The sequence below is a fragment of the Taeniopygia guttata genome, chromosome 8, assembly GCF_048771995.1.
Source record: "Taeniopygia guttata chromosome 8, bTaeGut7.mat, whole genome shotgun sequence".
Classification (NCBI taxonomy): Eukaryota; Metazoa; Chordata; class Aves; order Passeriformes; family Estrildidae; genus Taeniopygia; species Taeniopygia guttata.
Genome location: NC_133033.1, coordinates 5,469,926 through 5,497,010, shown reverse-complemented (window position 1 = coordinate 5,497,010; position 27,085 = coordinate 5,469,926). Strand labels below are relative to the sequence as shown.

At 40.2% G+C, this 27,085-nt stretch overlaps 1 protein-coding gene across 2 annotated transcripts in view; it reads right to left on the bottom strand.

The window, feature by feature from the left end:
- The window catches only part of SLC1A7 (solute carrier family 1 member 7), a 47,642-nt gene that overhangs the window by 3,982 nt on the left and 16,575 nt on the right, over positions 1 to 27,085 (bottom strand). For both annotated transcript variants that reach the window (XM_002193700.7, XM_072932914.1), the window contains 6 exons: positions 18,112 to 18,154; positions 17,111 to 17,330; positions 14,725 to 14,824; positions 13,226 to 13,459; positions 6,224 to 6,418; positions 3,068 to 3,202 (listed from right to left, as the gene is read on the bottom strand). In XM_002193700.7, the coding sequence (XP_002193736.1) occupies positions 3,068 to 3,202; positions 6,224 to 6,418; positions 13,226 to 13,459; positions 14,725 to 14,824; positions 17,111 to 17,330; positions 18,112 to 18,154 (927 nt within the window). The remainder of the gene's footprint in view (positions 1 to 3,067; positions 3,203 to 6,223; positions 6,419 to 13,225; positions 13,460 to 14,724; positions 14,825 to 17,110; positions 17,331 to 18,111; positions 18,155 to 27,085) is intronic.

Sequence of the window (27,085 nt, the reverse complement as noted above, 5' to 3'; positions counted from 1 at the left end):
GATTTCTTCCCTGTTTACACCTTTTGCCCACTGTCTAAAAAAGTAAATCTATTAAAATTGTAAACAGACAAAAGTAACTGGCTGTCAGACAAAGACAAGTGTTACACTTGAATCATCATGGAACCTATAGTTAAAATTGATGAGATTTCAGATAGATGATATAGCTTTTAAGTCTGAAATACATCATGTCTTTTCCAAGAAAAACATATACATCTGAAAACTCTGTCATATTAGTAACTTAATTTATAAATGTAGGTTATAAAATGGAGGTTCAGAAATCTCCAGATGTTTGGCTTATTAAAGTCAGTGACAGTCCAATGTCAACACTGCCCAGATTTCTGATCCTGTATCTTAATATAGAAAAGAATTGAAACTCTGTGCTGATTTTTTTTCAGATATTTTAGGCAAGTACTCAGTGCATATAAATGTTTATGCATTTGCCTGCTTAATTATCATGAAAATTCCTGCATGAAAGCTTATTTGTGTGTGGAGTTACTAAATTGTATGTGCAACTGCGAGTAACTTCTGCAATAATATTCCACAGCCTACACCTAGATGTGGTTGTTGACTCCAGGACCCAGTCCTACACTTGTTTACTTAATCAATTTTTAAAATTCCTGCTGTTCTGATTTTGGGTTTTGCCTTGAAGAAAATTTCCACAAGAACATGCTAAACAGGGAAATAAAGCAGTTACAGCACATACTGATAAAAGTTCCTGTTACACATTGACTTCTTTCCTTCCTGATTATCAAATAGTGATTCTTGGAAAGATAGTGTTGTGAATTTTGGATTGTGCAACAAGTCAGCTGTGGTAGAGAAGAAGTTGTGTGAGCAGAGCTCAAGAGTCTGAGCTCCCTTTTGAGCACTAATTAGCATCTTTTCAAGACAGGATTTTTCCAAGGAAACAGGGCTCCACACTGAAACTCCTAAGAAAAGGGACTGCCTGGCACGTTGTTTGACCAGTTGTGTTCCACAAGCTGAGTGTGTGGAGCAGTCTGCACTGTGCATGAGGAGAATCACAACACACACCATTGGCATTTCTCCACTGAGAGGCCAACCTGCTGCTGGTGAAATTTCTCTCAGTGCAAACGTGTGAGTCAATGGTATTTGAGCTGTAATTGATATTATAAAGATGTAAAACTTTTACCTTGTGTTTGATAAATGAGCTAAGAAACATTTTGATTTTCTTCTTTATGTCTCTAAGCACTAGCTAAAGGTCTGAAGGTCACATACACGTTATGGCTACCTAAGAGAGTTGTAATACCTGTAGTGCATTGTAATGGGTATTTCAGTCTCGTGAGATCATCTAACCAGCCTTCTTTAAGCATTCTTCATTCTCCAGGACTTCCAAAACTAATACTGAAAATATTCACTGTGTCAACCACGTTGACACTTTACATCTGCAGGCTCTTGAAACCACCAAGTGCCAAAATACAGAAATATGCTTTTTGTTTGAAAGGTCATCTGCAAAAGACAAAAAACTGAGTCTATTCCTTATTTACTTTTTAATACCATCTGGAGCTATAGCCTGAAAAGTCTTTTCTGTGTTGTTCTGAAAAGTTGTGTAAGACAAAAAGAAGACTAATTCCCATGAAGGCTTACTGGAAGAACAGTGAAATGTTGATGTTGCAAGAACTGGGCAAAAACTGAGCAATATAGAGGGAAAAGGCTTTTGTAATACAGTCTTAAAATATTCATACAACACAAGATTCATGACTCCTATTAATGCTAATAATAATAATTTTCTATTACACTGGACAGAAAATATTTTTTCTCACAACTCTTCATACAAAAAAAAAAGTGGCTAAAAGTTAACTAAAATAGGATATATAACAAAATGGACTTGTAACACAATTTACACAGAACCCTGATGCAATGAAACTCCCTATATTAAAGGACATATATTTTATATAGCTTAAATAAAGATAATTTGGACATTTCCTTGTTAATTGACAGTTAACTGACATGCTAATGAGCTAGGGATCAGTATTTTATGATTCATCTTCCTAAACTATTCAAAATTGATTGATTCATTGGCATTTACAGGAAAGTTGAGAGTTCAAATAAACCACTTCATATGAATTTTTAAAGTGACTCTTTTCATGGGTGACACAAATCCCTTTCACCCTGAGTGTGTTAAGTCTCAGCCCCTGGCTGTGCTGTTAAGTGACTGGGGATGCAGCAGTGTCCTCTCTATAGAACAGCTGCACTTGCAAACCTGGGGGCTGCAAGCAGGTGCTGCCTGTTTAGCACTGAAATCAGAGAGCACAGAATTGCATCATGACCTGTGGTGAAAGGAAGAAGTTATTGGTGCCAGCACTCAGGCTGACTGTACTGGGGTTGCAGCAGCAGTAGCCATACACAGCCCACACCATGTTTCCTAGGAATGTTGGCCCATTATCCTTGCCCAAGGCAAGGTGCCAGAGTTGCCCCTGAAGCACATTTGTCTGGCTCAACCTTCAAACTTGTCTTGAAGATCATCATCCAGCCCGGCTGTGCGCAGCCACTTCCATTGCCTGATTATCCTTCTAGATAAAAGCAATTGTAAAGTTCTTTTGGGATCTGAGTTGAAGTAGGTACTTTGTTCTAGTTTTTCATCTTCCCTCCCTGTGAATGTGAAGATTTATTAATGTCCTCTTCTGGACAATCTTATCTATGTAAAAAGCTGTTGTGGTGACCTCTTCAGTTCTGGTTTTAGACTAAATGGACTCAATTTCTTCAGCCTTTCCATGCAAGACATGTTTCCAAGAGTCATCTAAACTCCTTCACTTGTCTTTTTCAATACAATGTCCACATCAGCAGAGTTTTTAATCTAAGGCTACATTAATACCATTTCAAATTATATAATCACTTCCTTTGCTTTTATATATCTATATCTATATCTATATCTATATCTATATCTATATCTATATCTATATCTATATCTATATCTATATCTATATCTATATCTATATCTATATCTATATCTATATCTATATATGTGTGTGTATTACTGTACCCCTGGACACCATTTTCCTTTTTAGCCAAACTGCCACCATGGAAGCCTCAAGAGCTTTGTGTTACTTACAGTGCCCAGTCGACGGCAATAATCAACGTGATGTCGTCTGTTGGGAGCCCCACTGAGGTGAGAACAATCACCATTGTCACCAGGCCAGCCTGTGGGATGCCTGCAGCACCTATGCTGGCAGCTGTTGCTGTGATACTTTAACAAAGAAAGAAAAGAATAAGCTTTACTTTCTGGAAGAAACCATGTTTCTAAAGCATGCTCTTACACAAGCCATGCATGGAAGTGCCAGTGTTTTGTGGACAGAATCCAGGTGAGATAGCAGGAACAGGCCAGATTGTCTGCCCAGGGCTGAATTCTCACTCTCAGCCTTTGCAGCCTTGGCACCAGTGGGGCAGTTCTGTTCTCTCCCTGTATCAAAGGTGCAGAGCAGAGGGGTCAGCCAGGCTGTGGGCTGAGTTCTGCCAGTTCTACCACCCGGAGTTGTGTGCCAGGAGTCTGCCAGCCCCACTCACAGTTGTTGTCCTTGGCAGCTGAGCTCCCAGCAGACACTTCTGGGTCACCGTGGCAACTCCGTGGCTGGCCCTGCCTGGGGCCTTTACTGTCAATCCATTTCTAGGGTTAGGCCAAGGATAAAGAGATTGGGCCAGGGGTGAAGCCCTTGCACAGCACATGGCTTTGCATACTTGGATCTAAATGTGAAGCAAGCCTGAATGTGACTGTACATGTTCAGTTTCTGGAAAGTATTTTTACTTGACCTTCATACAATTTTTTTCAGCCAGGCAAGTAGAAATGAGTGGGTGACCAGGGCAAGAGTAGACCTGGCAGGTTTAACATTCTTTTTCATAATGTTATTTTTAAGGGAGGGATTTAATTCCTTTTTCCAGGAGCAAAAGTGACTGGTTGTATTAATTTCCACCGAACTAGTGACTTCCAAGTGCTAGGCCATCCAGCAGAAAGACAAAGAACAAATGTTGACAGTTGTAAAAGGATGACAGAAAGCATTTACACTGGTAATCCTCTGCATTCATCAGTGAAGAATGTCAGAGCTTTTGGAAAGCAGTTAAGTCTCATTAACCTACTATGGAAAATGAGGATAAGTGTATTCACCCATATGGAGAATGAAACACAGGGCTATCCAGTCCCTTGCTTACAGCTGTACAGTGTACCAGTACAGTATTTCTACCTAGAGCCCTGTTTTTAAAATAAAAAAAACACATTAGCATGTGGGTGTGATAGGGAAGGGGAAAGACCTAAAATTAATTTTTTGCAAAAGTTAATTTGTGTAGCATCCTAATAATATTGTAATAGCGCATAGATAAGAAGGGACAGAAGTTCAGTATCTGAGTAAGAGATAACTATAATGAACATTAAAAGCCTTTCCAGTTAGTGCTATGAACTGTCTGTCTGATCAGGACTGTTTCTGCCTCTTACATCAGGCCACAAAGTCTCAGGACTTACTTGGGAGTAAAACCAGGAGTATTTAACTAAGGTTTTACAAGCAAGCTCATCTGCTATTCCTTTCCATCTTTACCTTAATGTAGATGTTTCTTTCTGTAAGATGATCAGTTGATGGAAATCTTTACTCTTTCTCTGCTACGTCAATGTTTGCATTGATAGAAACTGTTAACCTGCATTTTACAAACTATGAGCAAAGTAGACTGATTATTTGTCTAATAATTTTTCCCCTCTGGAAAAAATATCCTGGCATTCAGAATTATTTGAATTTTAAATCTCCAGGTCCTAAAGTATCAAGATCTAGGTACTGAGTCCACTATGTTTTCCTGTTTAGCATCCTCATTTGTTCATATTTTTATTTTTCTTCTTGGATTTTTCCCAATTTTTACTTGTATTTTCAGTCTACTGTTTTACTTCTGTCTGGTCCTTACATACTAGCACTTAATGTGGGGGGTAAAAGAGATAAAAGGAGGTTCTGCTAATAAAAAGTTAGAGCTTACATTCTTTGCATTTGCTATCACCCTTCTTCTCCTTAATGTTTAAAATTACTGTTCTTTACTTCAAAGTGTGTGTAATATCTGCTCATGCTCTGCCATGTTTTAGCATCACATGCTAAAAAAAATCTCAAAATTCCAAATCAGAAAAGACTAAATTTTAGCACAGGCTCATTCCAACAGTTTTCAAAGAGAGTGCAGGCTTGAAGCAAGAGCTCATATGGGCATAATTTATTTCTTCTTTTTGTAGTCCAACCAGGTCTTGCCAAAAGCACATTAGCAAATCTCAGCTGTCATCTGAGGTTGTTTTCAGCACTCTCCTCTTCTTGTCATGAAGGTTTTCAGGTCCAGCAGAAGATGGGCAAGGCCCAGCAGTGTAAATGGGGCAGTGGTGAGGTCAGTGGGTGGGTAGTTAAGGAGATCTCAAATATATTGCACAAAGCTTTGACTATGAGGAATGTTTTTATAATCATTTGTTCCCTGCTGGAAACCTGCAGGTTTCAGTCCCTGAGGAATTCTTTGGCAGTCACTGGAGTTATTCTGGCAGTAATTGCTCAGCTGGATCTTCCAGTCTTTTGGATCCTTTACAGACCTTTCAAGGATGGAGTACACAGCTACAACACTCTCTACCCACTGAGAGCATGGTTGTTTATGAAGCTTTCTGCTTTAACAAGCAGCAGAGAAGACAATTAGAAAACATCTTAGTGACCTGACATCTTTGGGAAAACCTGCCCTGATGGTAGCATCTGTCCTCCTTCCCTCTTCCCCTAATCCTGCAAGAGCTTCCCGGCACACACTATTCCCTGTCACTTGATATAAGACTTCCAGTTTTGCAACTTTTTAACCTTATCCTTTCACTTGAAGACACAAATCAGTCTTCAAGTTGAAAACAGTTGTGTTAAAATAGTGTTTTAAACACCAGTAATAATAAAATGCTCCAATGCTAGAAGTGATCAATGGGTTGCCTAAAACCAAAAATTAGACGGTTATCTTCAAACAGAAGCTCATTTCCTGGTATCCACATGCATCTATTAAACAGGACCACTACAATTTCTCTTTGAGCAGTGACTGATCTCTTACTTGGAAACAACCCTTCTATGAGGATGCATCTTTGGTAACAGCAAAGATGAGTTTCATTCTTACTACATACAAGAGTAGTGCCTCAGGCTCAACAAAATGATGACCCTGATGGGTCCCTTCCAACTCAGCAGATTCCATGATTCTATGCAGACTAGCAAGCCCCAGCATGTGGAATTGTGGTTTGTACCTTATGGTAATGATCTGCCCAAAGTCCAGCTCGTAGTTGTTGACTTGGGCGATGAAGATGGCGGCCACGGCCTCGTAGAGCGCGGTCCCGTCCATGTTGATGGTGGCTCCCACGGGCAGCACGAAGCGCGCGATCCTCCTGTCCACGTGGTTGTTCTCCAGCAAGCACTTGAAAGTGATAGGCAGAGTGGCTGAGCTGCACAACAGCACAGAAGCACACATTGGGTTATTTTTGTTTCTGGGGAGTGAATGAATTGTAGCAAACCTTGTCCTGACAGGGGAAGTTTCACACAACCATCCGAGCTCCTTGCTCTGCACGTGTCTCACTTGCCAGGTAACTCGCTCCTTTGCTTAATGGAGGATAAAGACATTTTCATGTATAAATGTTGTATTTAGAGCTAATTTTGCTTACCAAAGTTAGAAATATTTTTCTCTCTTTCCCTGTTTCAGAATCAAAGAGACAGAATTCCCACAGAGGCAGTGTCGTACACTCAAATGCAAAAAAAGGGAACAACATTCTGTGCAGCTTATTCCTAAAATCTCTGAAAACTCTTTTACACTCATGGTTTCTAAAAATGTTTCCTTCCAGGCCTACCTCATGTGTAAACAACTTGTTGTTTCTGGAAAGGGTTAGACAAAGATCTTATCAACAGCAGCCTGAAGATAAAAGTTGCAGACAAAACGTCTGTGTTTAAGAATATAAAATCCCATTTTCTCCCTGGGACAGATCTGCCCCCATCCCTTGTGTGATCATATAACAACCACATAACTGCAGGTCATATAATAATGTGTGCATATGTAAATGAGATATGTGTGGAATAGAATGGAATGGTGTAAGAACATTTGACAGATATTCATTATAAACTGAGCTTCATACCCTAAAAAAATATTTCAGATTTTTGTTTTCATTAACTGAGACAATTAACAAAACACTATATGGTCATATATTTCTTATTTTTAATAAGAGGCACACATTTTTAAATACTAATACACTGAAATGTATTTATTTAGATATTTTATCAGCCTTTTGGTAACATTCTGCATTTTACCATGTGGTGTTTCATTCACTGATGTCATGAATAATGAGACTGCATTCAAGTGAGTGAGGGGGTATTTTTAATGGCACATTAGTTTGTTTGGAAAATAAGTAACACCATTGAAAAAAATACACAAATCACAAAATATTTTCCTTGTTATTATACCAACTTTGATACATTGCTCACTATCTGAGAATATTTAAACAGATGCAATATAGCAAAACTTCTTCAGAATTATTCCAAAGTTACCTCTTTAAAAAGGTGGTAATAGGGGAAATACAGTATGGTGACACTGTGATCTTCAGTGTCCTGTTGTCCTGTGATTTACATGCCCTGAGACAGTAAATCCAGGTGTCTTCCTCTGGTTTGGCAGTTTCAGATTGCTTTGTCACCATGTGTAGTGACCCTCACATCTCAATGTGCCTCCAATAGCTAAGTCTTACAATTAGCTGTTCTCAATTGAAGATAACACATTGGATATGCAAATTCTTTCTCAGTTGTTACAAATGTCATATAAGAGCACAGTGGGATTCCAAAAGCTCTGAAATCACAACCCCAAGTTTGCAGGAATGCCTAAGCAAAATGTTTTCCTGAATAGGAGTTGTCATTTTATATTTGTGCAAGCTGTTGTTTGAGGAAAGTAACTGTGTTTGGAAAGGAAAAGTAACTTCCTGCCATGAAAACACAAAAGAAAAAAGACAAGGCTATGTTTTCAGTATGATATCTCTGTTTTCTATAACTTTATGAAGTCTTACTGCTGAATTATTTACTACCAACTGGCAGACACTGCCTGAAAATCCAGACCAAAGTCTTTCTCTAAGTAAATATGCTAGAAAGGCAAGTAAGCAATGGAAATCTGATTACCTCCTGTAATTGGGGTGTATTAAACTTTAATTCAGGCAGTCCTACTATTTAATCAATATTTACTTTGAAAAACAAACACAGCAAAGCATAACCCCGTAATCCCCAAGCTGCTCAGAAGGTGTCATTTCTCTCTTGAGCGTGCCTGTCGTTTTTTCACACAGTTATTTGTGAATTACTGAAATTCTCTGCCTCTTGTTTACCATAAAATGTTCATAAAAGAAGAGGCTGTGGCTCACAAATAATGCAGAACAGAAAGCCCTGGGAGCAGCTGCAACTAGGAGCAGACTCAGTAGCATTTCTAGATAGTCTGACTAGAGGCTTCACCAAGAAAGAAAATTTAACTCATTGTCTCCCTTTTCTGCAGCTACTCAGTTTTGGAGAGTTGTTTTTAAAGACAGACTTCCCTCAGACATTTGGCTTTTCTGTAACAAAACCCTGCCTAATTTCTATGGGTGGAAATGAGGACAGAAAGGTAATTTTACAAGTCCTTGCCACCTTGCTCACACTCTGACATACCAGAATATTAAATCAAAGTGCCTGCCTGTTCTGAGGGCAGAGAGCTGAGCTGTCAAATGCACAAATTTTAGCTGATTAATGTGTTACAATTTGATTGAGATGTCAAAAATATTGTGCAAAACAATCTCATAATACCAATGGTACAACCAGCAAAATCTGTATCTGTTTCCATTGTTGTAAACAGATTTTATGACACTGTTTTTGCAAGAATTCAGCTTTTAAACTTGTTCACTATCTCACAGGTAGGTGTGTCTTCCATTTGAATTTTATGCTGCCTGAAGTAAAATTTCTAAGGCACATAACAACACATTGGATTTGTTGTTTGTTAAATATTACAATAATAAAGAAAATGGTCAGAATGTAAATGCAATGATGATGAAAAACATGCAAGATATTGAAAGAAAACAAATTTCCATATTCTTGCACTTTTTTAGACTACTACATTGTCTCACTCAAATTTATGACACTGCATCTTAGAGTTAGTAGGATCTGTGTCCTACTTACTCCTGCTGAAAGACTTTCCAGAACTCTCTGCTCACATGAGAAATTGAATTTATGATCTAGAGGTAGTCTTATCAATTTACACTAAATTTGCTTTTATGTGTTTTCTATATTTCTCCTTGCACAGTCAGCTGTTGCAACGCATGACGTTAAAAATCAGCGTTTTCCTCCCTCAGCCTGGATTGACCCAATCAGTCTTTTAACCTCTCACTTAGAAGATTGCTACTTTACATTCCTGGTTGTTACCCTTTCAGCACCTGTTTCATAGAAATGAACTTTTCCTGAGTACAGCTGAGAAAAGTTGTGTGGAACATCCTAGAAGAGGTTGTCCAATGATGTTCCATTTTTATTCATATTATATCATCTGGCACACACCAGAAAAATATGTTTTATTTAAAGCTTTGGCTACTGGTGTCTCTCAGGAGGCAATGAGGGGAAAAAAGGGTCTACTGTAGTTTTGGAATAATATTAATATATAATTTCAATATTATAAAAGACATTATCAAATAATTTTTCTAGTTTGTCTTTCTAGCTAAACTAGATGAAGTTTGTTTTCTTGAAAGCTACTTTTACCTAGTGTTAAACAATGGAGCAGTAACATTAAAGCGTGACATTTAATAATTACTGAGGAAAAAAAAATACTCTAAAGCACTAATCTTAATCTGCTAACTCTTTTAAAAACTGACCCAAGGCTTTCAGCTGAGAGGTATCTTTTGCCAGCATTAACTCTAACAATTAAAAATACAATTCAGAGTCTTATCTCAATTTTGGGATAAAATGCTGCAGCTGCAGAGACTGAGCATAAGCTAATGCTGGCCCAGGCCAAGCTCTTACTAGTGAAAGCCATAAAGACAGCCAGTCACTGTGGAAGAACAGCTGTTCAGCCTGCTCTGTTTATCTTATCATTCAAATGCATTTTGATATTTGCTCCAAAAAAATCAGCAAACTGATCTCATCTCCCCTTTCTAAATCTGCCTTTAATTTATACTGTGCAATAGCCAAGATCTTAGTGTTTCATAAGCAGCAAAACCCTTGAAAAACTCATGGTTTATAATTTGTCTTCAGAGAAGATGAAAATTGCTTCTTTTGATGGGATGTACCACTGAAAAGATGCTGTTTTAATTCATTAATGATATGGAAAGATGACCTAGAAAAACAAAATTCCCTCTTGCCATTGGAATGAGGAAAGCTAAGATCAAGAAGAACTTTGCCTGCTGGCCAAATTCTGCTTTTTCAGTGTGATAAGAGGTGACAAGATCAGGGGCAGTGTGAGGGGAAGAAAGCAGAGTCAGAAATCCCCAAATGTGCAGCCTGGACAGCCCAGAGCAGGGTGGGCAGGGGCAGTGTGTGCTGTGCACCTCCAGGGGGGCAGGAAAGAGGAGCTGTGCACATTCACTTGTGTCCTAAGGGATGCACCAAAGGAAAAAGACCTGCTTTTCTGCTCTGCCTCTCCACTGATATTGGTGCAAAGCAAAATATGCCGTGGTTGGGGTTTCTGGAGAAGCATAAGGGGACTGAGAATGGGGTGCAGAACCTTTCACAGAAATAATGTTGAGATTCAGTAAAATCCTTGCCAACAGATGGCTGCTTAGTGGCTTTCAGGTTCTCCTGTGTTACATTCTTGGGCTTTGTAAATGGTATTGTTTTTGCTTCTTGTAGTTTGATCTTTAGCTGTAAAAACAAGCTTTCCCCAGGTGCAGAGTATCTGAAATGATTATCAGCACACTAACTCGTGGTTTTCTTTTTATCTTTAGATGTAGACCTGAACCAGCACAGAAACATCTCCAAGAAACACATCAGTATTTTTAAAATCAAGTCTTAGTTCTCCTCTAGGATGATCTGAAAATCCAATACCCACATGACAAGTGTTATATAATGCCCCTGTGGCAAGTCTTATTTAACCAAATACAGATGTGTTGACTGTCAGGAGAGGCAGCTCTCCTGTCCAGCCCCAGTTATTTGTGCATGTTCTTTTGGCAACAGCTCAGTTATGTGCAGTATCCATTCCTTTCAGTGTAATGAAGGTGAAAAGTTCAGCTATCTCTAGAAAAGACACTGTGATTTGAGCAGAAAAACATTGGAAACCATGTTGGGCCTGTGTTGGATTTGCAAAATATATACACTCTTAAGGAGGGAGAAACAGCTAAATCCAAAAATGGCCAAAGCCCAAATCCATATATTCAGAGCCTTCCCTCAGGACTCACCTTAAATTTGGTGATATTGTAGCTTCTGCCAATAAAGATACTAAATTTGGTAGCAAGTCCAGCTGGTGGTTCTGGTGCAGACTGAGCTGCCAGCTGGTGCCAGAGCTCTGTTCCCAAATACACCCTCTCTGGGGCTGTAAGTAATTATTCCTTGCACAGCTGAAGGGAGAATGTGCTGTCTCAAAGCACTTGATATCCCCAGAGGCAGGGTCTTATCTGGGAGTCAGAGCCCAGGAGAGTCAAAGCACAGGTTTAAGGGGAAGATGAATTCCCTGTGTATTCCCCACTGTCAGAGGGCACTCTCACATCAGCTTGTAAGGGCTAAGGAAATGAGGCTGAAAAATCAAGTAAGAATTGGTTTCCCTTAAGGAGGCTCAGCAGAGACAGAAATCTCTCTCTCAGTAGTTTCCAGATCAGTAAAGATTAGTAAAGGACTCCTAAATTGGTGATAAAACCAAAATGCAATGTTGATGCATAATATAGAAAATCAAGAAAAGTAATGATTTTGAAATGGTGGAATACCTGCTGATATTGTAAGTCTTTATTAAACTTCCCTTGTTAAAGGCATCTATACTCATAAAAAAAAGTTGGATATTTTTTTCTAAAAAGAGAAATACTCCGATTTTTAGTAAAAGCTATCTCCTTCTAGAAAAAAAAAGAAAAAAAGAATGAAAGGAATGGCACAGATTAAAAAAACTGAGTTGTCAGCAATAGACTTTTCGGAAAGGGAATTCCTGGAGAAGCAGGGAAGGTAGTCAAGTGTGTCAAATGTGAGCCTGATGAGCCTTTTCCAACATTAACATCTTTAAGTGCAAAATTCTCATCTTACTTGAATCTGGGGATGTGGTGACATCTCAAGCTACAAATTTTTTATGTTCTAATAAAAAAGCTTTCCTTAAGTGTATTTAGAGTTTAAGCACCACTCACCATGTCATTTTTCTTGATTGTGTTTCTCAGCATGCTGCTCTTTATTGGTCATTTTGTAGCAAACTATTATATATAAAAACACTTTGTAAAATGTCACAGTGGAAATCCAGTACCTTCTGCACTGAAATAATAATTCCCTCTTCCCTTTTCTTTTAATCTGTGGCTTCACAAATTAAATCTGTGAATCAGTTTGTCTAATCTGTAGACATTCCTTCAGCCACAGATGCCATGAAACTGTGTTGTCATATTGGCTACACAGAAATGTTATTTTAATAGTAATTTCTGTATCTGCTCCATGCAAGGCAATTCCAGCCCTTTCAAGCACATCTCATGCACCATTTTCTCCATGATGGGAGTCATTTTCATAGCCTGTTCACAAGCTGGTTCCCATTTTCACTGTACCTTTGTTCAGCTATGGTTAAAACTCATTGTACATGTTCTCTAAAAAGGGTGCAAAAGATACTATTTCTTGAGCACAACACTTAAATACTTTCCCAGTGCTGGACAATAGCTTGCAACCACAGTCTTTTGTTAATGTACCAAGAGACAAAGACTAACATGAGTGGAAAGGATAAAATGTTTCCATATGACCAAAAATGAAGTCTGAACAAACTGCATGTCCCACATATACATTAACTTTGTAGAAGCACAATATTTTTATATGGAAAAAGAACTTATTTCCTTTCTAGTCCTCTATGAAAAAAATGGTTTTATCCAATATTTTTAAGCCAAGGGAAAACAATATGACAAATATTATTGTCCAGTGGCTCCCACATAACTTCCAAATGTTGAGACACACATTTTTTAAATTTATACCAGTGAATTGGTCAGAGACCATTGTTCAGACACAGATATATCTGCTCCACTACGGCAATAGTGTGCTCTTCCCAAGAGGTAGTTGGAGTAAGGCTCTAGCAAGTATTTTATTGGATCTGTCTAGAAACTCTATTATACCTGGAGGATGTGGCCAGAGCAATGAGCAAGGCTTGAAGGATCCCTCTGATGAAGACAATGGGATTCTTCTTGGTGATGAAGAAGTACATCATTGGCAGGATGAAGAGTCCGTGCACCACCAGGCCGCACACCACCGTAATGGCATAGAAACCCAGCTTCTTCCCAATGGCTGAGGGGTCATCCATTTCTAAGATTTTGCCAGCTATTAGGAACACAATTCCAAACGGAAAATACCTGAGCAAAAAGAAAGACATTACTAGGAGACAGCTCCCTTCCATCACACAGTAAGAGCTGCAGCTCCTTCCACTGGCAGTGCAGTACCTGCCCTGTCCAGGTTTGGCTGTTGTGTCTCCACACCAGAGCAAGATTCCCAGAGCACTGAGCTGGACAGTTTTGTCTGTGGGGTCCCCCTCAGCACAGCTGAGGTTATGGTGCTGGCAAGGAACAACTTTAAAATGTTTTGGTTCCAAAGGCAGCTCTGATTTTTAGCTTCAGGCAGGTAAATTACTGGGAAGAGGGGGAATGAATCCTGAGCTCCTCTCATGTGTTTGTGTTCATGTAGCTATTCATGGATTTTTGTTGGAAGCTCTTAAGTAAACGTTTATGTTGCCTTTGGAAGAGAGAGGAGAACCACCAACATGCATTAGACATGCTCTTGGACTGCCTGGGGGTTTGATTTGTGCCAGATAAATAGGCAGAAGAATTGTTAGTTTCTGAATCTGCTCTGGACAGGTGCTTTATCAAAACTGTTGTGCTTCTGTGCGCAGCTGCGTACGAAGTCATGGATACCAAAAAACTTTAAATTAAAAAAAAAATAAAATTCTGGAAGCATCCAGCCATCTTCCACTTGCAGCTGTGCCATCTCCAGAGACTTGACAATACTTCCTCATTTTTCCAGAAATAAACTATCTCCTTTGACATATCACAAGCAATTCCTGACCCAGCTCACTCAGATGGGACCATGTAGCTGTAAAAAGAGGCCGTGTGCTGAGTGCTGGTTCCCTGTCCCACATCAGGCTGAGCATCCTGAAGTGGGGAGAAGGTGCTAAGCTGATAGTGCTTGTTGTTGGCAGCCACGTGCTGTTCCTCTGATCTTTGGGTCAGGTGTGTTGGCAGGTCTGGCTGGGTCTGCAGCAGTGCTGGAAGGGATGGAAGTACCAGCTAGAGCATCCCATTGTGCTTCTCCCTTGTGTGGCCTGGGTGGCTATGATTCCCCCTTGGCTTGCCCAGGGATTGGCAGAGCCCTTGGGACATACAGCACACCCCACCCAGCTATACCATGTTCTGTAACATGCAGGGTGCCCTGCCAAAAGAATGGTACAGATCAGGGACAGATGTATGTGCATCCTCAAATGCTGAGGCCCTGCAAAACAAAGAGTTACTCATCCTCATTTACTTCCCTGGAAATAAATGTGTGAGATTTCTGTGCATTTTCTTCTCTTGAAATGTTCTTACTCTTTTTAAAAAATACCGATTTTCTTAGTAAAACAGTTACCTACCAAACAGCAACTGCCACTATCTTCATGACAGATTCGTTCAAACACTGGCAAAAGCTGACCAAAGGGACGCCGCTGTTCCCCATTCTTCCCAACATTATACCTGCAACCAAAGCATTCGGGTTCAGTTTCTCAGGTGTCTTCACACACAGCCCCAGTGCTTTCTCTCCCTGCTGAAAGTCAAAGCCCTCTGGTAGCAAGGCTGTGTCCTGAACTATCAGTCATAGAGCCCTATGTGGGATTTGCCTGCTCTGAGTGATCCGTGGAACACAAACTGAGAAACATTTTCTGTTGAAGGAATCTGTCTCTGCTTACAGCCAGGCTGCACCAACGAGGTCTTGGGAAGAAAAGCCAGGTTTTGAGGTTTGCTCTGGTAATGGGGAGTTAGTAATGGAGTTTCTGTCATATTTTTAGTAGTTTTCTATCTACATTATAATAGTTAAGCTTTATAGTCAGTCAAGCTTTGCAGTTTTGGGGGAGGTAAGGAAATGCAGATTCATGGGGAGAAAGGCCAAATTGCTATAAAGACTAACTAGTAAAGAAGAAAGCAAATAAAACCCATGTATGTGCCCTCATTGCTCAGAAAAGAACTAAATACAGCTCTGGGATGCATCATCTTACCATATGTTCTCCAGACACTGTTATTTTCCATTAATGCATATAAATAGACAACATTTTCCTATAGTTATCCTTCTTGCAAGCATTTTAAGTGATCGAATCAGTTGCTCAAGGAAACACTTCAAAAGCTGGCTGCACCAAGGGAGTTTGCCTTTGAGGGGAGCTGCCTGGGGAGGCAGGGGCTGGCAGCGGGGTGTGTGCTGCTGCTTGTTCTGGATGTGCAGTGGCCTTGCCTTGAGCAGGAGCCCGGCTCTGTCCCTTGGAGCCCACTGCTCCGAGCCACGTCTCAGGCAGCGCTGCTTCCAGGGCCATCCCCTGCTGGGGCAGGCAGGGAGGCTTTCAGCTGCCTTATCCAGGGATTTCACAATACAGCCCTCTCAAGATGTGAGTTTGTAAGCCTGTTAGAATTCATCTAAGCCATAACTTTTAGGTCAGAAGACAACACTCTTTCATTAAGCTGTTTCAATGCTTCCATTTTGGAGGAAGACAGCGATAAATGCTTGGCCACATCCTTTGTTCAAAACAAAAGCCTGAAATAGTTGCTGGTGATGAGTTGTTGAGGGTTTGGTGTCTCAGGTTTGTTCATGGCTGGTACAGCCAGAGGTGGCCCAGCAGCCATGCTGTGGGTGACAATCCTGGTGCTGTTTTGTGTCCATCAGCCAGGAAGAAGCCAGATCTCAGCTGGCTCAGCAAGAGCCAGCAAAACTGAGGGCCTCGGTAAAAGTTGTACATTCAGTTCTGGGCAGACAATGAATGATCTTCTGTTCTCAGAAGCAGAAAATTGCCCTTGGTCCTAACAAGTAGATGTAATTAATTCATTCATATCCAGTAGGTTTTGACTGGAATAGTGTTTGTGGTGATGCTGTACTTTGGAAATGGACTATAAAATACTACAAACTGGGAGGCGGCCAGTTTCCATCAGAGTTGTACAGGGAATACCACCCACTGGAGAAGCTAAAAAAACAGAGACAAATCCACTAATTCCGGGTTTGAATCTTGACCCCTTGTGCTTGTATGAACCACGATATAAATAAATACAGTCAAAGATGTTTTATGGAACTACCTTTGCTGACCAGATTAACTTCCAAGAATAAATTTACATAAGGAAAATTTGATCAGCATTTTCTTATAAAAGTCATCAGAACTTTATGATTAACTAGGAAATGTTTGTTTAAATATCTTCTTTCAAATCCACAAACATAATAAAACACACATGGCACCAATGAGTTCCTCCAGCAAGTTAAACTAAATAAATAAGCCAGACAGAAGTTCTTACTCTGACAAGCTAGTAGGTGGTATATAACTATCTTCATTGCAGGATACCAAAAATAAAATCAAAAAGTTTCAATCAAAAAAGGAATATCCACAGATTTAAAATTCATAAAACAATATGGGTTGGCATACTGGTAGAGGGCCCATAGGTCTGATCTGGTGGTAATTCCTGCCTCCTCTGAGCACACTGTGCAAGGTTGTCTTACAGTCAGCAAAAGATGGGTCATAAATAAAAGCTCAAAATAATTGAGAAAAAAATAAAAGACAAATGAATGCATAGAAAATCCAACTCCATGGAACAAAAGTCATCAAGGATTTTGAAAATTTGTCTTTGAAGGGGGGGGGGGTACATCTCTGTAACAGTCTTGCGTTTTCCCCAAAAAACTTTAGATAGAAACAGTTAAAAAAGCTGAGTCAAGAAACCAAGCAACCCCACCCCAATCCTTTTCTCTTAAGTGGACACTTGGATTATTGCAAACCAAACATGTCTGAAACCTACCCATCGTGGCAGAGAATATCACAATCCCAAGTACATTCATGCCATCACTGGCACCTGGCTCTGATTTGTAAATCACTTCAGGAGGGGGGGTGATATCCAAGGCAAAGTTCTGGACGTTGGAGCCGTTCTCGTCCTGCACGCCGTAGACGATGATGCGGCGAGTGCTGCTCTCGGGTGCTGCTTTGTTCGATTTAATGATGGGAATACTCCTGGTGCGATACTGAAACAAAAAAAAACCAGTTTTTATTACAATATCCCAACAGGAATTAATAGTTTAATGAGACCTCCTAAGTGCTCTGTTTCAACAATGCTGCATGTTGAAGGGACTGGCATGCAAAGGAGAATGAACACTCCCGTCTCTATCTGATAAAATCTGTAAAAACATTTTAATTTTTGGAAAAGTCTAACAAAACCAGAGTTCCTATAATCACACCCTGGTCAGCAAACATTTTGCCTCCTGACCAAGCTACTTTCCTGTAAGACATAATTAGGAATTACTTCCTAGAGGTTCTAAGTGCCCCACTCTTTGTGAGGTTCCCATGAAATGTTCCCCCAGGTGAAATAAATACAGCCATGCCTCTTGCTCCCTCAAAACTTTTAGATGAGCTTTTCTTGACAAATTCTAACCTGAGTAATTAGATTCTTCCCCAATACATTACTTTGTTGCTTTAATTGAACATGATATTCTGTTCTTCCTTTGTGTGATGTTGCAGGGTGCTTTTAAATAAATTCCAGCTCTCCTCAGGTGGACATGGAGCTGACATAGGAGTGCATATCTATTCTCTAGTCATACTAGAGAGCACTTTATCCCTGTTTTGCCTTCAGATACCATGGCTGCTGAGGCTAATGGAATGGGACTCATTAATTCCTAAATGCTGAAGGTACTAACAGTGTCTGTAGTGGTATGCCATGGCTACATCTGGGTTGTGTTTTACAAAGGTACGTATTTCGTATAATACTGGCTCATGTCTTTCATCAGGAAAAGGAATATTGCCACTTACCTGCTTGAATGTGGCCTCAACAAGATTGGCTGGAAACATGTTCCTAAAAATGAACAAATAGAAGAATAATTTCTATGGAACTGAAACCAACTTCTTTTTACTGTGTGTTGGGTCTGCCATGATAAATCAGTTCTTTGCCCTCCTGGAGAGCAAGGGCTGGGCAGGTGCAGAGGATGCCACTCTCTCCCACTGTGCCATACAGCTGTGCCTGGCTGAGCACAGTTCAGCAGAGACACAGCTCCTCGGAACTGAAGTTTTGGGACTTGCTTCCAAACCTGGGGTGAGACCCAGGAGCTCTGGCTGCAGGTTCTGGCTCTGCCACAGTCTCCGTGTTGTAACTGGGGTGACATCATTGCTATGATTCCCTTCCCCATATGCTGATTGGGGGGATGAATAGTCTTTTATCCCATAGTTTGCCTTCCCTCCTTAGATAATGAGCTGTTCAGGACAGTCAGGGATGTATTCCTGAGACCCCTGCGTGCTGTAATCTACTATGGCACTTCTAAGTACTCCTGTGCTAATTCATAAACTCTAGTACCCCAATATATTTTCATCACTAAAATTGCAGGTGATGTAGATTTTGCAGTGGTTTGGTCAAGAATGGTTTGCCTTTCAAAAGGAGGATCTAATTCCTGATTAAAAGAGTTGAGATTGGAGTTGTACACTGCTAAATTTTATTTAGATACAGTTCTGAGGCTTCAGAATAAGAACCTGAATGAGGTCAACGGCTTCATCTTTGCTCGCAGCTGAGCTACAGAGGAAGGCAATGACCCAACACTGAGATTGCAGGGAGACCAATAGATTTTTAATTCCAAAAGGAACCCTTTTTGTCACCTTTTCTGACTTTCTGTGTATCTCACTCTGTAACATTTCACACAACTACATGCAGAGTTAATTTATAATTTCAGTTTGAGCTGGAAAGACAGGAAGACGGTCAATCCTTATTTGAAATGAAGAGCACACCCTCTGCAGGATTCAAAGAGGAATCATAGTATAATTGGGGCTAAAACAGCTAAAAAGTCTTACATTTCCATGCAGCATTTGGGAACCAAGATTTGTGTCATGATTCTAATAGGATCATTTTCAGGTCTGATTTACTTCCAACTCTAAGCTTCTGAACCTTGGGGCAGAAGACAGTGACAGTCTATGACCCAATTATCTTCTTTCATATACCTGTATTTATGCAGAGAGAAACTCCTGACTTCTCCAACAAAATGACTTTTAATTCAAAGTCCTGCTTAAACCCCAAGACATGTTAAACCTCAAATATATGTGAAAAGCCTATTCTCAGTTTTGAAGAGAATTGCTGTGTGCATGGACAGTTTAATGCATGCTGAACTGGGGACATTTTCCAGAGCTGCTTTCCTCTCTGCAGAAGCAGCAAGCAGCAGCACATATTTGTTGCTAACAGAGTCACTGTGCAGCACTGGCTTAGAAAACATTATTTTTTAATATTTTGAGTGATTATAACATGGTATTATGGTCACACTTAAAGGTATAAGGTAGATTCTGCATCAGTAGCATCAATAACTGAGAACAGTTTCTACAAAGAGGTAATTGTTGTTTTTAGGGAGAACTGTGGGAGAAAAAATTTAATTAAGTGATAGTAGTATTGCCTAATGATTGAAACAGAAGGCTGAACATGAGAGGAACTTGCTGGCCTGCTGCTTGAGAGCAGATGAGTCTCATAAAGGCATTGGATTGTCTCTGCAGACTGTCCATGAAGCTGCTGATTCTCTGGTTCAAATGTCAGATGTGTAGCCAAAGCAAGACACAGACAAGAGGCAGCTGTGCATCCTTTCCCTGTCAGGTGCAGGCACAACCTTCTGCCTGAGCCCTGGGGCTTGTCTGACACAGGGAACCAACAGAGGAACAGCTGGATGGAGCTGGGCCTGGGAGGATGGAGAGGATGTTTATAGGAGGGGGAGCCCTGGAGAGTAAAGGTGGTTACTGCTTTATTGTGCCTCGTAAGGGAATTCTGCTTCCAGATTGTTAAAGGCTTCATTAATATTAAATTGTCTTGGTTTGCTGGGCTGAAAGATGCTACAAGAGTGCTCAGTGTGGTGCTTGTGCTCTGACCTGCTGTGTGAATATGAAATATTCTGAAAGCAGAGATCCACACAGAGATTCCAGCACAGCTCTGAATATGCACCTCACGTACGAGCTTGGCTTTGCAAAGAAACGTGAATTTAATTGCTGATGATTTCCACTTTCTCCCTCATAGGCCTAATTAGTAGAATTAAGAACAATTAAGACTGCTTGAGAAAGGAAATATCATATGGTTAGTAGCTAGATTAAATGTTAGACAAATTTGTAGAGGATTAAAGCATTTTGTTTCTTTATCGTTCTTTATCCTACAGGAATTACAACTACCCACTTAATACTAGATGCTGGAATTCTCCCAATATTTTTTAATAAATTATGCACTGTGATCCAGTCTTTGAGACTAGCCTTACCAAAGTTACACAATTTATCTGGTGAAAGGATGACCTGAATGTGTGTGCCAGAACCTCGGCTTATTTTTATTTTAAGCTGGTTTGCTTGGATTGAGAAAATCCAGTATTAGCCAAAATTAAGTTTTGTTAATCAAAAACATTTAAGAGAGCAATTGGTGAATGAGATCTTTAATGGACTAAAAACAAAAAATGAGAAGGAAGAATTGAACTGCCACCTCGAGATGGAAGGTAACTGGGAGGGTTTCTTGGTTCTGTCAGGCTCTTGAGAAACACTTCTTACTTAAGGGGTATGTTTTGCTGCACATTGATATTTCCAGCCATGAGCTGGATGTTTAGCAAGGATCTCCTGGGAATGGTTCAGAACAAGGGACTGAAGGGAGAGTAATGTGGGGAATTTGACATTTTAATATGGAACTGGGATGGGGAGGCTGGCTGGATCCTCATGAGGTCCTTGGGATAGCCCTGCTGTGAGTTCCTGCCCACCAAACCTGAGTCCTGGGGAATGCTACAGAGTGGGAGCTTCAGTCTGGCTCAAAATCCTGACACACAACACACAACAAAATGTTGCCCCAACACACAACAAAATGAATGGCAGAGTGTTGTACCTGTCCATCTCTGCCCACCTCTGTTCCAAGCACCCAGCCTGCCACCACATTGGCCCCTGCAGATCTCTGTGAGCTTCACTGCAGCTCTGGATGGGATCCAGATGTACCCACATGGATCAGGACCATAAAGTGAGGCTGTGTCTCTACTCAGGCACTGTGTTTATTATCACTGATGTACACTGAATTAAAGACACTGCCAGCACTTAGGAAGGAGTGATTCAAACTGAGCTCATCATTGCTGTCAGCATCTATACATACTCTTGTGCTTGTTCAATTAAGAAAGCCAAGTAGATAAAATACTTCTGAAGTTCCAGCATTGCTTGCAGATTGCTTACAAGACACAGGTCACAAAATAATAGTACAGGAAACTTAACGTGATCTGGGATTCATTTCTCTAGCACAGGAAACATTGTCTAACCTCAGTGGCTCAGTTCAGCATTTGTAGCAGAAATAATTTCACATAAGAGTAGAGAATTAAACCTACTGCATAACAGTGACTGAGTCTGGTTTAAAACATAGATAAATTTAGGTCTGAGACAAGGATATTCTTGTAAAAGAGAAACTGAAGACATAGGCTTTCTGGTTACATAAAAAATAAAGTGCTAAATACTGCCTGCCCTGAGGAATAACATTTCCCAGAGCATCTTCTGCCTCAGGAACTCTGCCAGATAGAGCAGGAGTATTCAGCTGAGGCTAAAAGGATGAATGTGCACGAAACTTCAATATCAGCTCAGTGAACCTGCTACAGAGCTGAGCTGCTGAGCCCAGCTGGCACAGTGGGCCTGGCCTGCATTTGCTGTGACAGCAGCACATATGCACAAGTGACCCACTAATCACCATCTTTGACTGCAGCCTGCTGTGATGCACAGGCTGCTGCATTCTACGAGCACATTTTGGAGCCCTTCCCTAATTATGCATGGGATAAGAGGATTCAGGTGTAGATGTATTGAATTAGGAACATGTATGTACATGTAATATGAGACAAATATGGCAACATATGTTCTGCACTTTGGTAGTCATGGATTTTGAGGAAATCCTAAAGACTTGTATACAGTGCAGGCAGCACCTGGTCTGAGCAGCAGGTCTGAGGTGCAGCTTCCCATTAGACACAGGACAAATTAGCATCTTGCCAAAAGTGGAAAGTCCTCTTCCCTTCCCCATTGTCTCCCAGCAACTGACCTATGAATTAACAGAGTTGGTGGATTTTGCTCCCCTATTTCCTAAAGCAGCTGAATTGTGTTAGGAAGCCATTCTTCAGCACTGCCCCCAGGATGTGGGAGCCCTCTTGTCTCTTTAGAAGGTGGTTGGCTCTGAGAAGCACAGTAGTGGCACAAAGAGCAGCACAGTTAAGCTGTGTCACTGTGACACTGAACTGTCCAAAGACCATGAGCCTGCAGCTACTGGGACAGCTCCTTTACACCTCCTGGATAACTTCTGTTAGAAACAACAGGCCAGATTCTGGTTTCAGTAATGCTGCTGAATATCTGAAATACTCATTCTGAGTCCTGACTACAGTGTCATTCTTTTGCAGATCCTTTCAGTCAGAAATGAGGCCAGCAGCTCTAGAGTGGGACTGCCACAGGTACAGCAGATGTTTCCTTGACTCAGAGCACCCCTTCCCTCTGGTACTCTGTGCTCTGCAGCCCCAGTCTGGTTTTGCTCTCAGACGTCGATGTTATCAGCCCCTAATCCCTGCCACACCAGACAGTCTGGCTGCAGTCTCCATGCTGTGGAATTAAAGCCACCAGGCTGGGGGTTTTGCTACATATGTGTCCTCATAAGATTTATTGGCCTATATTTGTACTAGGCATAAAGCAGCTTTGGATGCTCTGCTCTCAAATCGAGCAAGCGTAGCTGAGCTTGCAATAACATTGTTTTAAAGCTGGGAATTTGACCTTACCTCTCACTATATACAACAAGGGTACAGAGAGCAAAACTGGAACCTGAATGGCTTGACATGAGAACTGTAAAGTTTGCAAGTTTTCCCAAGAATGAACAGCACTGTAGCTCCTATTTATTATAGGCTGAGGTAATTCTCGGTGACATTACCTTAATCTCAAGATTTTTTTTACTTTTTATGTTCTCTGCATGAATTCATCATCAGCTGTGTAGATTCCTCACTACTGTTACACATGAGCCAAAAAGCCTGTCCTTAGTCATACATCTGATACCTTCCTGCTGGTGTCAGGGGCTCCAGCAGAGTTTGCACTGCTGAAAGCAAGGGCAAAATTTAATCCAGAAAGACAGAAAAACAACCTATAGCAGGGGCCATGTGAGAAACCATCTTGCACATCAGTAGTCAACCTCTGGTGCCTCATCTCATTTCTCAGTATCAGTCATCCTACATCCTGCTAAAAGGACCAAAGAAGGCTTTTACAGAATTAACGAAGCACTAAAATCCTAATTTTTGGGATAAAAAGTACTTAGAGAATGCAAAAATTATTAATCGGGTCTAAGTTACTTTGTCTTGCTTTGGTTTTTTCAAAGATCAGAGCAGAACTCACATTGTGGAATCATTTTGTCAAATGTGGACTTTTTATCTGTCCTGAGGGCTGCATGGCATTTCGGTTCCAGTAAGGGACCTGAACTTTCTTACCCTGCTTCCTCTGAAAGAAAAGGTCCTGACAAAGCCCCAGCAGGGCTGTGGCTCTCTGAAAGTGGAAGCACAAGTACAGCACAGCTTTAGGCATCTCAAAAAGGACAACAAATTCCCTACAAGGCCAAAGCTTTCCTAGTGCACTTTTAATTCCTGGCCCCTGTATATCTCCCTCTCTGTGACTAAAGCCTCCTGACCAGAGAGCAGAATTTGCCTCATAGCCCATCTCCTCAGGGTGGTTTTCATCATGGAATTATCTTTATTCCATGTTGGATTCATTTTGTGCCAAATAGAGACCACACATTTAGAGGGTTGAGAGTTCTTTGTAAATACTTAAGGTTGGGGCTCCTGTGGAAATCAAACTCTTAAAAATCAACCAGAAACAAAGACCTGGTCCCAGGGCAGGACATTTCTGGCATAAGGCTCGTTTTGTGAGATTAAAAAAAACTGGCAATCTGAAAAGAGTAAAAAATGGTGCTTTGCCATAGGGGACAGATAAATGTTTCTATCATAGTCCACAATAGCTTTTGGCAAAAGAGAAATTAATGTACAGCATACTTATTTTCAAAAGTTCTTTCATGGTTTAAAGCTGGATCATTTAATGCACTCTAAAATATATTACTGTGCCTACATACAATTCAGTCTTCAGTTGTAAACTTCTAAAGGTGTAATTCCTGATTCTGCACAGCCTGGACTTTTTCCACACTACAACAGATCCTGGGTTTTTCCTGCCCTATTTTCAAGAAACACAATTTCAATAATATAGAATATAGCCCTTAGCTTGAAAAAAGGGAAAGGAAGTGATTTTAAAGAGTGCTCAGGATTCTCATGAAAATATAAATCCTCTACAGTGTTTATATCCTCTTTTAACTCTTAACTGGTATAAAAATAAAACCTCTCTTGGTTAAGCCAAATTGATTTTCTGGGCACCTGCTATTAAATTGAATGCAATCCTGAATATTCAGTGGTAAAATGCTCTGATTTCTCTCTCCAGTAAACTTCAGAAATGTAAAAATTTATTTCTCATGGATCAAGGTGTGATTTGATCCTGTTTGCCTTCACTGAATTGATTTATTTGGGGTTTTTGAGCTGAAAAAGTTTACAATGCCAGGCTGTCTTGTTAGACTTGAGAAAAACCAATAAGGTATATGAGCCCTGCACCTGCTGGTGGCCAAACCTGCAGTCAGACTGATCTAAAACAGGAGGGGAAACCCAGTTTGGCTGGGACTTTGCTTGTTTGTTTATTTCATAAGCCAAATTTTATTTCCCTTGGTGGGAAATGCAGGTGGCATGATTTCAGTTGTAGCAGAATCTCCCCTTCCAAATCAAAGGTAACAGATGTGGAAATATTAACTGTTAATATCAACAGTGTCCTCCTGGCTCACTGAATGACTTTTGCAAATGTTTGTCCTCAAATTATAGGCATTTTATATTCTCCTAGTCAGGTCATTATGCTACAAACCTAATATTTTAAATGGAACACAATTCATGTAAGTATGTCCCTTTCTGTCCTTTTGACTAAAACAGTCAAAAGCTGAATTACTTTAAAAAAATTGTATCTCGCCTTTCTTAATTTCTGAACTCATAAAAGGATACTAAAATGTCACTCTTATTTTTGTGGATGAAGTAGAAAGTTAATTTCAATAATTCCACAGGAAGAAGGCAGAGATGTTTGTTGATTCACTGATACTGAGATGTCCTAAAGGCATATTCCTACAAGAACCCTACCAGGTCTTGTATGAACTGGGAATATTTCTCTGGCCCAACAAAACTTTCTGAATAAATCCTCAGTGAAATAATTTATTTTCCATGTGTTTTGGTTCTTTAGCTGTAAGAAAAGAAAATAGTCCTTGCCTACCTCACAGAAGTATTGCACATTATGAGAATGAATCCATAAAAACTCATAAAGCACCAGGTGCTTAAAGACAACATGATCCTTAGCCTGAGGATTATAAAGAGCTTTAATAAATAATAACATGGTAATTGGTTAATGATGCTAATGTTTAGGATAACCACGAGGGTCTGCTCTAGTTTTTGTTAATTTTTTTTTGCTGATTCAGTATATTCTTTAATTTCTAATTAAAACCACTACTAAAAGCAAAAACCTCACACAAAAATTCAAGACATTCAGTTTCTAGCAATGTCTTTCCTGCCAAAAGTTCTAGACATGACAATGTCATATATAAAATCACAAGAAATAATAATGTTTTTCAGCATTTCAAATGGCTTCAAATCTGAAATCAATGAGGGTGAATACATGTATCCCCATGCCAAGATTCATTCTTTTAAAATAAACCCCACAATAATGTCACTTATATCATCTCTTCACTTGTATATTTACCATTCTTCATTTTCAGAGTACCAGATGTTTCCTGTGTAAATGTCTGGGCACATATGCAATTGATAAATGGAGAGGAAATTAATGAATTGAGAAGATAAGCCAATCTGGGCCGAAAAAGATGGTTCCCAGCCGTGAATGGAAGTAATTTATCATTGAGCTAAAGGATCAGCTTTTCTAGCTCAAACCAGCAGATACATCATTACATTTAATCCAGACTTCCACACAGATATTTAAGAGTCTTGCAACTGTCTGCAGCAGAGCCAGAATTTCACCCATAGTGTTTGCCTAGGCTGAAAGCCTGGGCATTCCCCACAGTTCTGTTGTTATTATTTATTTATTTAGTAAGTGTGGTTATTTCTGTAGCAGAGGAATAAATACCATCCGTTTGTGCTCTCAGGATAGAAAGATTGCAGCTGTGGCTGCTGCTGAGCACAGCAAAAGGACACTGAGCTGTATTCTCTCTTTTTAACCTTTAGGTATGAGAGGGGCTTGTTGACCTTGTCATTGTTGACACCTGCTCAAACCAGTGAAGAATTTAAGGTTTTGCAGACTAGAAGCAGGTGGCTGCTCGGAAACTTGAATACCTGAAATGTGCTCACAAGCTATTATGGTTTGCTTGTATAAATATTTGTAGAAAAGTGCAATTATAGAAGATACTTGCAAATATTTAGATCAGGACATGTTTTTTGACCTGCAGTGAGCTCAGAGGAATAATGTGTTCCCAAACCTCACAACACCTCTGGTGTACAGGGAGTGACAGGCAGAGGTGAAGAGATGAGATTGTAACTCAGGTCTCGGTCTTTTTTTTTTTTTTTTTAAACACAATAGTATAGCAAATTTTGATTTTGAAAACCCAGATTACTTTCCATCTAACTCATCTCCATGACAAGTTTACTCTGAGCCTCTAAAGGCAACTGGGCTGGTGTGAGAAAGGGAATGAGAACCTGTGGTGAGTGAGACCCTTCCCAGACAGAGC